General features: G+C 39.8%; 1 protein-coding gene and 1 pseudogene across 1 annotated transcript; one reads left to right on the top strand and one right to left on the bottom strand.

Moving 5' to 3' along the window:
* Positions 1-891: 891 nt before the first annotated feature.
* Positions 892-9262, bottom strand: LOC133102277 (von Willebrand factor A domain-containing protein 8-like; annotated as a pseudogene).
* A 1022-nt stretch (positions 9263-10284) lies between these two features.
* Positions 10285-10959, top strand: LOC133102448 (COP9 signalosome complex subunit 8-like). The gene has a single exon (XM_061207438.1). It carries the CDS (start codon positions 10330-10332, stop codon positions 10957-10959), a length of 630 nt encoding a protein of 209 aa, XP_061063421.1. The 5' UTR covers positions 10285-10329.
* Positions 10960-15184: the final 4225 nt, after the last annotated feature.

The following is a 15184-nucleotide window of genomic DNA, read 5'->3' on the forward strand; positions in this document are numbered from 1 at the left end:
GGCCCGTGAGCCACAACTACTGAGCCTGCACATCTGGAGCCTGTGCTCCGCAACAAAGAGAGGCTGCGACAGTGAGAGGCCTGCGCACCGCGATGAAGAGTGGCCCCCGCTTGCCGCAACTGGAGAAAGCCCTCGCACAGAAACGAAGACCCAACACAGCCAAAAATAAATAAATAATAATTAAAAAAAAAAAAAGTAGTGAAACAGAAACAGATGAGTTAGTTTAAAAAAAAAAAAAAGTCACGTGGGAAAGGAAGCAATCCAAGGATCTTTTGATTCCTTTTGGTTTTGGCTAAGAAAATGAAATTATTGAGAAAACCCAACCTTTTATAGAATATTGCCATTGAAAGGACTTTTCAGTGGGTTAAATACTGTAACATCATTGTTTGTTGGGCAATACAGAGTGGAGGAGAAAATAAAAATAATTATTGAAGAGTAGTTGGTTGGGTGGGTTTGCACAGACTTGTATTCCAGTGTCAGAATGTGGCATCAAAGGCTTAGTTTGCTGGGGTCACTTTTGTTATCCTAGGTGACCAGGTGCTGTGTTAAGGCAAAAGCAAGGTACTCTTTCCGTCAGGTTTTTGGGAACAGACCACGCACCGTAGTTCTCAAACCACCTTCCCTTAACCCAGACCTTTTGTATAATGCAGGTCAACTCGCTTCCTCTAATGACTTGTAAACCCATCAATGGTTGTAGATTTCCGTGCACGGGCCTCGCTCTGGCTGCTTCTCTGAACTCTGAATACTTAGCAAGTGCAGGAAGGCCCGGGAATGCCAGAATTATCTAGTCATCACTCGGGGGCACTTTATAGACCTCTTCTTTTCTTCAGAATACTCTTTCTTCCTAGCTTATTTCAAATCCCAGGGTCATCGGGATGATAAAGGACACTTCTTAAACACTGGACAACATGGTGGAGGTGAAAATCTGTTGTGAAATCTGAGGGATGTCCTTGGTATCCATGGCAACGAAAGACCGGCCAGCTGGTAGAGTTCTCTGAAGCCTGGCTGCTTGATCACCTAAAGATCCAATAAAAATGGCAAAAGCCTTTACTTGAGGGTTGCTTGTCAGGATCTGAGCAAACTTGGCAGGATGTATTCCATAGCGTGACAGGTTGGCATCACTTAAGACAATGACAAAGTACTCGTCAGCTTCTTCTTTGACGATTTCCTTGATGGCGTGTTCTGTCCCCTCTAATGTGTGGTCCCCACTCATGGAGAACTGAGCGTGGGCGTGCATTGTCTTGAGAATTTCTAGTCTTTGCTTATTGTCCTTGGGGATTTTGTTAATTGGAACTAGAGCAATGTTGTAGCCATCTCCAGAGTGTCCAGCGATGTCATACTTGAACTTCTCCTCATAGTTCTCAAAGGCCTCCATGACCATACACACGGCTTCCATCGAGCGCTCAAGCCAGCCAGCCACCCCATTAAAGCGGTACATGCTGCCGGGCACGTCCACCACCAGGCGCAGGCGCTTGGGCTTCTGTTGGGGGCTGCCCAGTTGTGGCTCCAGCTCACCCCAGCATTTGTAGATGGCTTTTTCTCAAGTCAGCCCATCAATGATCTTGGCATCATCTAGTTCCCCAGTAGCTTGGTGTCTTAGCCACTGTCTTTCTTTACCTTTAGCCTGTGAATTATCCAGGATAATTCGGAGGGAGTGCACCTGCCTTCGAACAGCCCCTGAAAACCTTTCATAGGTTGCGGCATCATATTCCCTCATTTGGATCTCCTTTAGCCTCTGTTGAAACGCTCTCTGGCCCATCTCTCTCGCAGCTCACTTCACCTCCTCAGGAACCGCATCTTTCTCAGCCTTAGAGACCTGGTACACTGCATGGCCTGCATCCAGCCGGTAAGGACCTCCTTTGCCGCCCAGACCTGCAGTGTCTCTTCCCCCTGTGCCGCCAGCCCAAGTATTGCCGTCCACATGCGGCATGTTGTCTGGGTCCTCCTTGCCGTGTTTGGGGGAACTCACGTCTTCACCGCTCTCTCTGTTGATTGTTATCTGCATAAGTCTGTCACCTTCTCATCCAATCATGTTTCTCCATTCCATGAGTGGCCACTGCAGATGTTCCAGTCCAGTTTCCCAAAGCTGTATGCGACCTCCCATATCAACAGTGACAACGCCACCTTTGCCCCACTCAGCCAGCAGTGCATCTGTGTCCGAGGTAGTAGATAGCCACGTGGTATATGGTGAGAGAAAGTCTGATCCAGGAATAGGGATGTATCGGAGTCTCTTTGATTGGAGATCAGTGACTTCTATATAACCAGCTATTTGTGGAGGGATAACATCTTTTGGAGGGATTTCTCCTGGGGGCAAAATCCTATCTGATTAGTATCCAAAAGAGTCACACAATTGCTCTGCTTTGGAGTTCCAATTTTCTTCTTCCCTCCATAGAATGTATCAGTGACCCTTGATTTATGCAAAGATGTTGGCCTTTTCCAAGAATAAACTTCACTAGGTGACATGAGATCTGGGAAACCAACAACGACTGTAGTATAACTATTCTCATCTGAGAGAATTCGGTTAGGAGAGGCAATCTTTTGTCCCACAGCTGAACTCAGATTTTCAGATGATAGTTGATGACTTGAAATTTTATGAGGTATGCTGAAGTCTGTTTCTTGTGTGACTCCAAACCCTGTGCTAGGCAGCTCCTCTTTCAGCACATACAACTGGCAAACCCTACCGTCCTCAGATTCGATGTGTGCAGGCTTAGTTAAAAGATATTTCTGATGTGTTTTGCTCTGCACCAGAAGCCATTTGTCTTCTGCTATGAGAAAAACTGTCTGGAGGTTGATGGGAAGTGAGATGGTGTGAGTTCACCCTTCTAGAACATCCAGCACAGCCAGGGTGTTCCCTTTTTCTTTGTAGAATACTAGCCAGTTTTTGTGCGCAAATTCTTTACACATTTTGTAAGTTTCTGCTTCCTCCTTGTTCCACCAGGAAGTTTTCTTAAGTGTAGACTCTTCTGAAGGTAGGATGAGACGATGAAGGGCTTGGCTAGTGGTATCCAACAACAGGATGACATTGCTCTGCTGCTCCTGGAGAATCACTTGACCCTTGAGGGGATTTCCCAGCGGTGCCACTGTCACAAATGGGTGCCAGACTCCACTGGCCATTCTTGGGAAGATGGCAAAAAGGTCCACAAAGTAGCCGCTTTTCCCAGTCATATTCATAAAGTATAAGGAAACGGGATTGCATGCAACTACATAGAGAGTACTTTCCTCATTTTCATGTGATGTAGTGATGTCGCAGATTAAGTTAATTTCATCCAATGGTAACTTTCAGGAGGCACATTCTTCAGTAAAGGTTTGGGATCTTCCTTCATGTCTTTCTATTGGATACTCCTGTATGTTTAGAAGTGGTGGACCCTTTACATCTATATGATGAGTTTCTGCTGGACACAATAGTTTTTGCATTCCATTTCTTGACTGACCAATTGTCCAATAGCCCATGAAGGTCTGCTCTGGCAGAGGCAACCTGCTAGTGTTGGAGGGTCTCCTGCAGAGGCAGGGGGTGGCTGTGTCTCACCTTGAGGACAAGGACACTGGCAGCAGAAGTTCTGGGAAGCACTCCTTGGCGTGAGCCCTCCCAGAGTCCGCCATTAGCCCCACCCAAGTTTGGCTTTTCTAAAACAGCAAGTGGATATATACACACAATTTTTATATGTAGGATATACATATTATATACATGTGTATATATATGTGCATATGTATATGCTTAGATATAACTATATGTTATGCTTAGATATAACACTATGTTATATTTGTATATATCACAGAGTACAATTTATCCTGTTTTCCAACCTGACCTGCGCCATACAGCAAATCATTTGAATGTTTATTTTGCCTCAGATTTTTCTCTCAGTGCCTTCATTGCTTTTCAGTTTTTTTAAACTCTACAGCTACATTCTCTAAGAAATTTATTTACTTCTGAGTTTCCTAGTTACAGCTTTATAGATTGCTAGGAGTTCTGGGACCTTTTGTTACTATGAGATTGAGTTCCAACTTTATGACTCACTTTCTGGAAATCAATTTTCTCAACCCAGAGTCCACTTAATTTCACCGGCCATGATAATTTTGAAATAAACTCTATATGTCCATAGATGGTACTTTAGAAACTATATTATCAGCTTGGATTTACATTGAATTCCATTTTAATGTTCACATTGGATTTTATAGTATTTGCTTCCTCTAAGTGCACTTTTAGTGGGAAAATAAAATTTTATTTTGTAGTAAACTTCACATAAAATGATGCAGGTAGGGACTTCTCTGGTGGTGCAATGGTTAAGAATACGCCTGCCAATGCAGGGGACATGGTCCGGGAAGATCCCACATGCCATGGAGCAACTAAGCCCGTGTGCCACAACTACTGAGCCTGAGCTCTGGAGCCCGTGAGCCACAAGTACTGAGCCCACGTGCCACAACTACTGAAGCCCATGCACCTAGAGCCCGTGCTCCACGACAAGAGAAGCCACCACAATGAGAAGCCTGCGCACCGCAATGAAGAGTAGCCCCCGCTCGCCACAACTGGAGAAAGCCTGTGGGCAGCAACGAAGATCCAACGCAGCCAAAACTAAATAAATAATTTTTTTTTAAATGATGCAGGTATATGTATGGCTGAACATTGCTACTGTTAAGTCTTAGAGGCTTTAGTCTGCCTTTCCTTCTATAACAGTCATTAAGTAGCTATGTGTGGTGAAGATAAACTAGCCTATCATGATTCCCCTCTGAAACAATCAGAGATGTGCATTCATTATGATAGTGTCCTATGACCCCAACTTCTGTCCATCCTCCCATTCGTAATGCTTTTGTTAGACTTCACAGAGCCCTCAATTGCTGACCCTGCCATGAATCACTCCACCTTCTTTCCTTAATTAAAGCCTCAATCTACCCCGGGACACTCACTACTTCCCCAGAAGTCTCCTCAAGTGGAGAATGTGGCTCTCTCCACCCTTGGCATCTCAGAATGAGGAAGCAGAGCTCAGGTCCTCCGCATCCAGTGCTGCTTCACACCAAACCTTGAGCAAAATCTCCCTCTCCTTGCAGGTCCAAAAGTTCCAGCCGTATCACATTCCACCCTCCCTTGGACTCAGAGGTCCTGTGGGTTCCATGGATAATTATCCCATACTCAGTAAACAATTTTGCACCTAACTGTGGTCTTCCTCTCCGTACCATTTTCTGCCATCATTCTGGGTGACAACCTGCCTATACAATATCCAAGTTCCACAATTTCTTGACCTTCTCATGTTGTTACCTTCTTCTCCACTCTATTTCAGCCACCTCTGTCATGACAGACCTGTACTGTAGTATCACTGCTCTACCTCTGCAAATCTGAATCCAACTCTCTCATTTCCTGACCACAACTTCTTATCCTCTTTCTCCAACTCCCTCCCTTAGTGATTCCTCAGTACGTGTTCTTTCTGTTCATTGAGTTCTCTAACCACTCGATGACTCTTTCTCCCTATATGCACATTTCTGTCTTCGCTCCCTCCCCTAACCATCTAAGAATCCATAATTCATTGCATCAACATTTTCTTGCCAATATTCTCAATAACATTAACCCACTGTTCTTCCAACTTCTCTGGACTAGCAAAACCCCAGTCCTGGACCAATCCACATGTCTACGTACCTATATTCTAAGGCTGAAGAAAATTATGAAAACATATCTATTGGTGCCAATACAAATTAATGCTCTTCAACCCCAACCAGATCCACAGTGCTACCTGGCAATCCTTCCATGCTCTTCCAATCAAGTCTCTCTCCCATTCTCCATAGTAGATTTCAAATCCTCACTGCTCTCCTAAAACCTCCTACATCACCCCTGTCACGCTTAGCAGATGGGCTCATCTCCTGCTTCACAGAGAAAACGGGAGCCAGCACTCAAGAAGTGCTTGAGCTTCCTGCTCCAAACCTACACATTTATTTATATTTTTCCCCGTCGTTTCAACATTCCCTCCTGAATGTTGAAATACATTAAAATACATTAAATACATTAATATCCATTTTCCCATTTAAGACTAAAGCCTCCACCTGAATGCATGATCCTGTTCTCATACCCTCAGGAACTTGCTCTATCCATTATTCCCTTTCTCTTTTATTTCAGTCTTTCCCTATCACTTGTTCCTTTCCACCAGCATTAAATATACTCAAGCCTTTCACAATTAAAAAAATTTTTTTTCTTCATTGACCTCATGTTCCTTTCCAATTTAATCCAACACCACAGGGTTCTTCTTTGCCTTTCTCCATTATATATACAGTTGACCCTTGAAGAACCCAGGTTTGAACTGTACAGGTCCATTTATACACACATGTTTTTCAATAGTAAATGGGACAGCACGACAAAGTCAGAGGGTGGTTGAATCATGGATGTGGGACCATGAATTAGAGGAACTGTGGAGGGCTGACTATAAATTATACTCAGATTTTCAACTGGGTGGAGGTAGGTACCTCCAACTGCTGCATTGTTCAAGGGTCAACTGTATATGGAGAGAATTCTGATTCCTAACTGCAGTAGCAATGTACTTAATCATTTACTTTATCTTACAATACATACAAACTGTTTTAGATGACTGCAATCTCACCAACAGCAAACTTACCATGTGAAGTTTAATATTTCTTTGCAACTCTTTTTGTCTTTAGAATGTATCTAGTTGAAAGTGTACATAGTACTGAGTTCAAAGTACTGACTTAAATCGAGTTTTTGTGTGTGTATGGTAATATTATCACTTTGACAGAAAGAATAATTTATTTTGGCTTGTATTCAATTGTAGGGTTTTTTTTTATTTTTTAAAATTTTATTTTACTTTTTGTATAGGTACAAACTTTTAAACGGTTCAGATTAAAAGGTAAACTCAAAGAAGTCTCACTGCCCGCCCCCCCATCCATCCCATCCCATTCCCACCCATCTCTGATGGGTAACCATTTTTATTAGGTTCTGATATTTCTTTTTTGTAAAAATTACATATGTCTATTCTTTTTTCACCCATATTTATTCACAAATGCTACCATATTATATACACTTCTTGTAACCTGATTTTTCCACTTAACAATACATCCTGGTTCAAGTCTGTAGTATCATTTTATGTTATATATACTATCAATATTAGTTACAGTTACCATTTTTCTTTCTATATCTGATATCTTTCTGCTCTTTTTTTTTTTTTCTTACTGTTTCTTTTGGTGTTTAGAAAGGCTTTGCTTTTCTTCTAGGTTATAATTTTTCTAACATCTTTTGTAAAAACTAAAAACAAAAAAACCTTCACTTTTCTCTTTCTGCAGCTTCTACCATTTGGCTTGTCAACTCTGATATATTTTGACTGCACATATTACCTGTACAGCAGTGAGTTTGTTCTACTTTCTACTTTTTTTGTGAGGGGTTGGTTTATTTCTATTTCATCAGAGCATACAATGCTTATACACTCTCCCTCTGCCCTTAAGTTTTAATCTTAGATCTACATTGAAATATATTCAATGTGTACCATCAGTCCATGTGCCAGGGTTTCTCCAGTCTTCTTTAGGTTGTATAAAGCTCACCCTCTAGTTATATTTGTGAATACAGTACTCCTTGAGTGCTCACATTTTTGAAACTGTTTCCATATAGCCTTAGTACTTGAAGGACAACTTGTCTAGATATGAAATCTTTGATTTACACTTTCTGTTCTTTCTTTAAAAAAAAGTTTGGTCCAAAGTTGTCTTGCTTTCTATCTTGCTTTCACAAACTCTGGTTTCAACTTGATTTTGTTCCTGTGTAAGTTATTTGGTCTTTTTGCCTGAAGGCCCAGAGACATTTTTGTCTTTATGAATAAAGTCTGTTTCACAGGATATGTCTCTGAGTTGACCATCTGGGAAGTTTTTTGAATTATAACTTTAAATAACAATTCTATTGTATCACTTTTTCTTATTCAAGGACTCCAATTATATGTATGTAAGATCATCTTTGCCCATCTTATATAGCTATCACTTTCTCTGATTGTTTTTCTATTTTATATTCATGCTCTTGACTATTTTAATTCATTTCCTCAATACCCCTTGTTATATTTTTCATTAATTCTGTTCTCTCTTGGTCACCTTGTAGTTTAATCTTCATTTATGAGATGATTTTCTTTCTCTTCTGTTTCTTTCTGGAGTTTGCTTAGTTCTCATAGTCCTGCCCCTGCCCTTCTGAATTTTTGAAGTTTCTGACTGGGGTGGTGTTTTTGTAATATATGCAACTGTTTATTTAATGACATTATAATTTAGTTTTTCCACTCTTCATGGTTTTCAGAAGAATTTTCATCAACAGAAATGTTTTCTATTTTTTGTCTTCTTATAGTTTTTATGGTTGTTGTTACCTATTTTCCAATATCTTATATTTTATTGGATTAGCAAAAAGAAATAATTCTATGTAGACAGGTGTTGGGCATTTGGTAGCTTCCTAGTTTTCTTAGTTCAAGAGCACTCTCTTCTGTTGGTATAATAAACTGAAATTTCTTTTAAAATGGCAACTTTTGTGATGAGAAGAAGTAGTTTGTCTTTTTATTTGTGATTCTCTTTTATTTATTTAGATATTTGTTTTCCACTGGTTTTTTCCCCTTTTTTTGCCTCACCACCAAGTTTTTTCAATTCTGCACAAGTGGGACCCTCTCAAGATTTCCATCTTAGGTCCCCTGCACTTTTGAGACACTTTCTTTTGACTTTCAGGAGTTAGTATTCTCATACACAAGGAGGTGATATCTTTTAAAAACTCTATTTTCCATCACCACTAGACTAACACTGCCTTCTCTTTTTCATGAGGACTCTATCTGACTCTCTACTTTGATATGTGCTCCAGAGGTGCCTTTACAACTAGTTATTTATTTCCCTTCTTCCCTGTAAATGAATTTATGATATTCTTTACCTCCTAGTTATGTCGTGGGCATGGGTCTGTGTGGTTTTACTTACTCTCCTGATCTGTATAGTTTTTGGAAGATATGTGCAGTTTTAGATTCAGGTGGCTGTAATTTTCTTTAAATTATTTTGTTTCTTGGGGTCCTATCCTAGAATCCTTCTCCTTTTACTTTTCACAAACTTTAAGTGACCTCAACCACTTGTATTCCTTTCATTAAGATTTATAGGCTAATGACTGTCAAACTTTATTTTATTGCTGGGCTCCACATTTTTTTTGAATGAACAATAAGATATCTCAACAGGTAACACCACAGTTAGTCCCCACTTAACATGCATAAAACTAAACTATCTTTTACTCTCCACCTATTTCCATATCTGCTCCTCCTCCTGTGTCCCTCATCTTGGTAAATGGAACCACCCCCCAATGTGCCCTGTCACATAAGACAGAACGCTTCCTATCACTCCTGGCCCCAGTCAGTCTCCAAGTACTAATGATTCTACCTCCTAAAGTTCTCAAAGCTGTCTTGCACCACTCTCCAAATTCTGTAGTTTAGGCCAACATCACTTCTTGACTGATTTAATAAACCAGCCTCCTAACTGTTGTTCCTGCTTCCACTGTTGCTTCTTCCACTCCAGAGCCCACGTAATTTTGATAAAACTTTATTTTGATTGTGTCACCCCTCCTTCAAAAGGACACGCTGCCTTCATGATATAGTCTAACACTCTTAGGTCTAAATGACCAGTCATAATCTGATGACTGCTTACCTCTCTAGACTTCTCTCTCACCAGGCCTTGCTCTCTCCTTTCCCTTTCCTCTATGAAACATAAGAAACAGAAACACTGTAGAAGACTGTAGTCTCCAAATTGACCGCATTTAATTCTACATTCCACATGCTGTTCTAGAAGCGTACCATTCCCCATCAAGAAGCGTGATATACCACCTAAGCAAAATAAAGGATAAAATCATATGATCATCTCAATAGACGCAGAAAAAACATTTGACAAAGTTCAACACTCATTCATGATAAAACTCTCCACAAAGTCGGTATAGAGGGAATCCACCTGAACATGATAAAGACTATATATGAGAAACCCACAGCTAACATACTCAATGGTGAAAAGCTGAAAGATTTTTCTCTAAGATCAAGCACAAAGCAAGGATGCTCTCTCTTACCACTTTAATTCAACACAGTATAGGAAACCCTAGCCAGAACAATTAGTCAAGAAAAAGAAATAAAAGGCATTCAAATAGGAAAGGGGAAAAGTAAAACTGTCTCTATTTGCAGATGGCATGATGTTACATATAGAAGATCCTAAAGACTCCACCAAAAAATCTGTTAGAAAATAAATTCAATAAAATTGCAAGATACAAAATCAATATTAAAAAATCAGGCGGGTGCAACTCCCCGAGGGACAGTGTGAGGTCCGGCTCGGCGGGGAGGTTTGGTGGCAGGACCGGCCGGGAAAATGCCAGTGGCGGTGATGGCGGAAAGTTCCTTTAGTTTCAGAAAGTTGCTGGATCAGTGCGAGAACCAGGAGCTCGAGGCTCCAGGAGGAATTGCTACACCCCCAGTGTATGATCAGCTTCTAGCTTTATATTTGCTTTACAATGACATGAATAATGCAAGATATCTTTGGAAAAGGATACCACCTGCTATAAAATCTGCAAATTCTGAACTTGGGGGAAATTGGTCGGTAGGACAAAGAATCTGGCAGAGAGATTTCCCCAGGATCTATACCACCATCAGCGCTCACCCGTGGTCTGAGACGGTCCAGCCAATCATGGAGGCACTTAGAGATGCCACCCGGAGGCGAGCCTTCGCCCTGGTCTCTCAGGCATGTACCTCCATCATCGCCGACGATTTCGCAGCCTTTGTTGGACTTCCCGTGGAAGAGGCTGTGAAAGGTATCCTAGAACAAGGATGGCAGGCCGACTCCACCACAAGGATGGTCATGCCCAAAAAGCCAGTTGCAGGGGCCCTGGATGTTTCCTTTAACAGGTTTATTCCCTTTTCAGAGCCTGCCCCCATTCCACCCATCCCCAATGAACAGCAGTTAGCCAGACTCACCGATTATGTGGCTTTCCTCGAAAACTGACTTATCATTCTGAGTTCAAGATCCACCTTCAGGGGCTTCCCTGGTGGCGCAGTGGTTGAGAGTCTGCCTGCTAATGCAGGGGACACGGGTTCGAGCCCTGGTCTGGGAAGATCCCACATGCCGCGGAGCAACTAGGCCCGTGAGCCACAACTACTGAGCCTGCGCGTCTGGAGCCTGTGCTCCGCAACAAGAGAGGCCGCGACAGTGAGAGGCCCGCGCACCGCGATGAAGAGTGGCCCCCGCTCGCCGCAGCTAGAGAAAGCCCTCGCACAGAAACGAAGACCCAACACAGCCAAAAATAAATAAATAAATAAATAAATTTAAAATATAGTGGATAAGAGGACAGGATTTAAAAAAAAAAAAAAAAAAGATCCACCTTCAGAATCCTGAATACTGACAGAAAAATGTAAAATTTTTATTTTCAATTTTATTGGCTGGATTAAGCACCTCAGCATTCCTTACTGAGTATGTGATAAAACACGTATCTAATATAAAGTATATTATATATATTTTGTCCTTAAACATGCTGAATGGTTGTTGAAACAGTTCTCATTTTGTAATATTTGACAGTTTGGATGGAGCCCGTCAGTATTAGGCAGTCAGTTTATATTTCCTAGTGACTCATAAAATACAGCTCTCCTGCCTCGTGTAGAACAGTGGTTGTCAGCTGTTTTCTTCTGCCCCGGCTCACAGCACACTCCCATCTCTACCACAGGTTGATAGTTGCAGTGATGCATCTGGGGTTTGAGGAGGACTGTCCCCAGGGGCAGTATCTGAAGTGCTGGGGACTCTGATTCACCGCCTTTGGAGAATATGCTCTTTTTCTCTCCCCTCCTGAGAATCACAAATATAAAATGCTGAGATAGAGCTGAGGAACAAAGACCATCTCCCTAGTAAACCAGCTTGTTAACTTTAGATTTTTTTCTGAGAGTGTGAGTACATCCATTGCTGGCAGTGGAGGGCTTGCCATGAAAATGCGACTTATTAAAGACATTCATGAGAAGTATTAAGTTGTAATATTTCCTTTCAGAAGAAGGGAAACGTAAGTGTGGAATGCATTGTTTGGGAAAGAAGCTATTAAGTGATACACTTTGTACGACTGTCCTGCAGCCTATTGGTTGCTTATATTTAGCCCTTGGGTCAAGTTTTGCCCTTTGGAGAAATACTGAACAAGTCTTTCATTTTTTGTGTGACAGCCCTCTGAATATTTGAAGTTGTTTATTGTATTTTCAGGTTAAATAGTTCATTTTATTCTGCATTTCGATAAATATTTAATTGAATTCTTCAACTGTTTTTTTGAAGGTAGTTTCTAGAAGTTTCACTATCCTGTCTTCCTGTGGATGTGTTCTAGGTTGTCATTGTCTCTTTTAAATTACGAATGTCTTAATTAAATAGAAATGACCTATATAGTTGTAAAAAAAATTAAAAATAAAAATCAGTTGCATTTCTATACACTAATAATGACCAATTTGAAAGAGAAATTAAGAAAACAATCCCATTTACAATTACATTAAAAAAGAGTAACCTGGTTCAAATCCGGGTGCCCCCTCCAAAAAAAAAAAAAAAAAAAGAATAAATTATCTAATGATAAATCTAAACAAGGAAGTAGAAGGCCTGTACACTGAAAACTGAAAGACATTGATCAAAGAAATTGAGGAGGACACAATAAATGGAAAGATAGGCTCTTCATAGATTGGAATAATTAATATTATTAAAATGTCCTTACTACCTAAAGTAATTTACAGATTCAATAAAATCCCTGTCAAAATTCCAATGGCATTTTTCACAAAAATAGAACAAACAATCCGTAAATTTGTATGGACCCACAAAAGACCCAAATAGCCAAAGCAATCTTAAGAAAGAACAAAGCTGAAGGCATCATACTTCCTGATTTCAAACTATATTACAAAGCCATAGTTATCAAACAGTGTGGTATTAACATTAAAACAGACACATAGATCAATGGAACAGAATAGCGAGCCCATAAATAAATGCATGCTTATATGGTCAATTAATTTATGACAAAGGTGCCAAGAATATACAATGGGGAAAGGACAGTCTCTTCAATAAATGGTGTTAGGAAAACTGGACCACTATCTCATACGATACACAAACATCAACTCAAAATGGATTAAAGACTTGAACATAAAACCTGAAGCCATAAAACTCCTAGAAGAAAACAGAGGGGTATAAATTCTTTAACATTGGCCTTGGCAATGATTTTTTTGAATTTGACACCAAAAGCAAAGGCAACAAAAACAGAAACAAGTGGGACTACATGAAACTAAAATGTATCTGCTTAACAAAGGAAACCATCAACAAAATGAAAAGGCAACCTATGACATGGGAGAAAATACTTGTAAATCATATCTGATAAGGGACTAATATCTAAAATACATTAAAATGTATATCTAAAATGTTTTTAAAAAATCATACAACTAGATAGCCAAAAAACAATCTGATTTTATAAAGGGCAGAGGAACTGAATAGACATTTTTTCAAAGAAGATATACAAATAGCCAACAGGTATGTTAAAAAGGTGGTAAACATTACTAAACATTAGGGAAATGCAAATCAAGACCACAATGAGATTTCACCTTATACCTGTTAGAATGGCTATCATCAAAGTGACAAGAGATAACAAGCTTTGGTGAGGTTGTGGAGAAAAGAGGATCCTGTGCATTGTTGGTGGGAATGAATGAAATTGGTGCAGCCACTATGGAAAACAGCATGGACATTCCTCAAAAAATTAAAAATAGAACCACCATATGATCCAGTAATTCCATTTCTAGGTACTTCTGAAGGAAGTGAAATCACTGTATCGAAGAGATATCTGCACCCCCATGTTCATTTCAACATTATTTATAATAGCCAAGACACGAAAACAACCTAAGTGTCCACGAGCAATAAATGGATAAAGACAATGTGATATATAAAATGTAATATTTTTCATCCATGAAAAAGGAAATCCTGCTATTTGGGACAACATGGATGGATCTTCAGGGCGTTACACTAAGTGAAATAAGTCAGACAGAGAAAGACAATACTGTATGATTTCACTTATATGTGGAATCTAAAAAAAGAAAAAAAAACCAAACTGATAGGAACAGAGAACAGATGGTGGTTGCCAGAGGCAGGAGAGGGTCAGGGGAGGGCAAAATGGGTGAAAAGGGTCAAGAGGTACAAACTTCCAGTTATAAAATAAAGAAGCCCTGGGGATGTAATGTGCAGTATGGTGACTGTAGTTACCAATACTGTATTGCATATGTGAAAGTTGCTAAGAGAGTGAATATTAAAAGTTCTCATCACAAGAAAAATTGTAACTATGTGAAGTGATAGATGTTAACTAATTGTGGTGATCATTTCATAATATATCCATATATTAACTTATTATGTTGTACACCTTACATAAATACAATGTTATATCAATTATGTCTCCATAAACTGAAAAATTAAATTTAAAAATTAATATAAAGAAGTAAGGTCTAAGCATAGCTGAAATTCTTGAAGGTGGATGCCTGGGGAAAGAGGACTTGAGGAGGGCAAAAGAGAGGAGGAATAAAGGACTAATATTTCCATTATAAACACTGAAGAAATACTTGACTTTATAAATATGAGTATATGTTTGATTTTAAATGATTAAAATAGATTTTTTTCTCCATCTAGAATTTATATTGGTGAGTGGAGTGAGATAGAGATCTAACATCACAGTTTTCCAACTGCCTGTCCAGTTGTTATCTAGGCCAATTTTAATTACAGAAAAAAGAACTTGTCTCTCTCTCTCTTTTTTTTTCCTTCTCCTTCTTCTCTCCTTCTTCGCACATTGTTGTTTTTTCATGGAACACCGAGAAACATAGAAATATAGAGTCATACACACACCCCATCCTTCTGATTCTTCAAGGCCAACGCCATACCCTTAGATAATTTATACCTACTTACATTCAAGTCACTCTTGGGATGATCAGAGAAGTCAGAAACATCAGGTACAATATCAGAACTAAGTTTTTAGAGGATTTTGATGACGGACACATTGAGAACCTTTGCTTCACATAAGTATTTCCTGGAGATCTCCAGGTGCTCTCCATTTATAAGTTAAAATAGTCTAGCACATGCAAAAGTATTCTACATCATTGGGAGAAATGCAAATTAAAACCACAATGAGATACCACTACACACCTACCTGAATGACTAAAACCAATAAGTATATTAAAATACCAACAACACC

This window comes from Eubalaena glacialis, chromosome 12, assembly GCF_028564815.1.
Source record: "Eubalaena glacialis isolate mEubGla1 chromosome 12, mEubGla1.1.hap2.+ XY, whole genome shotgun sequence".
In the NCBI taxonomy this organism is placed as follows: Eukaryota; Metazoa; Chordata; class Mammalia; order Artiodactyla; family Balaenidae; genus Eubalaena; species Eubalaena glacialis.

What these genes read in the sequence shown, in the direction of transcription:
- LOC133102448 (XM_061207438.1), top strand. Translation starts at nt 10,330, where the DNA reads ATGCCAGTGGCGGTGATGGCGGAAAGTTCCTTTAGTTTCAGAAAGTTG.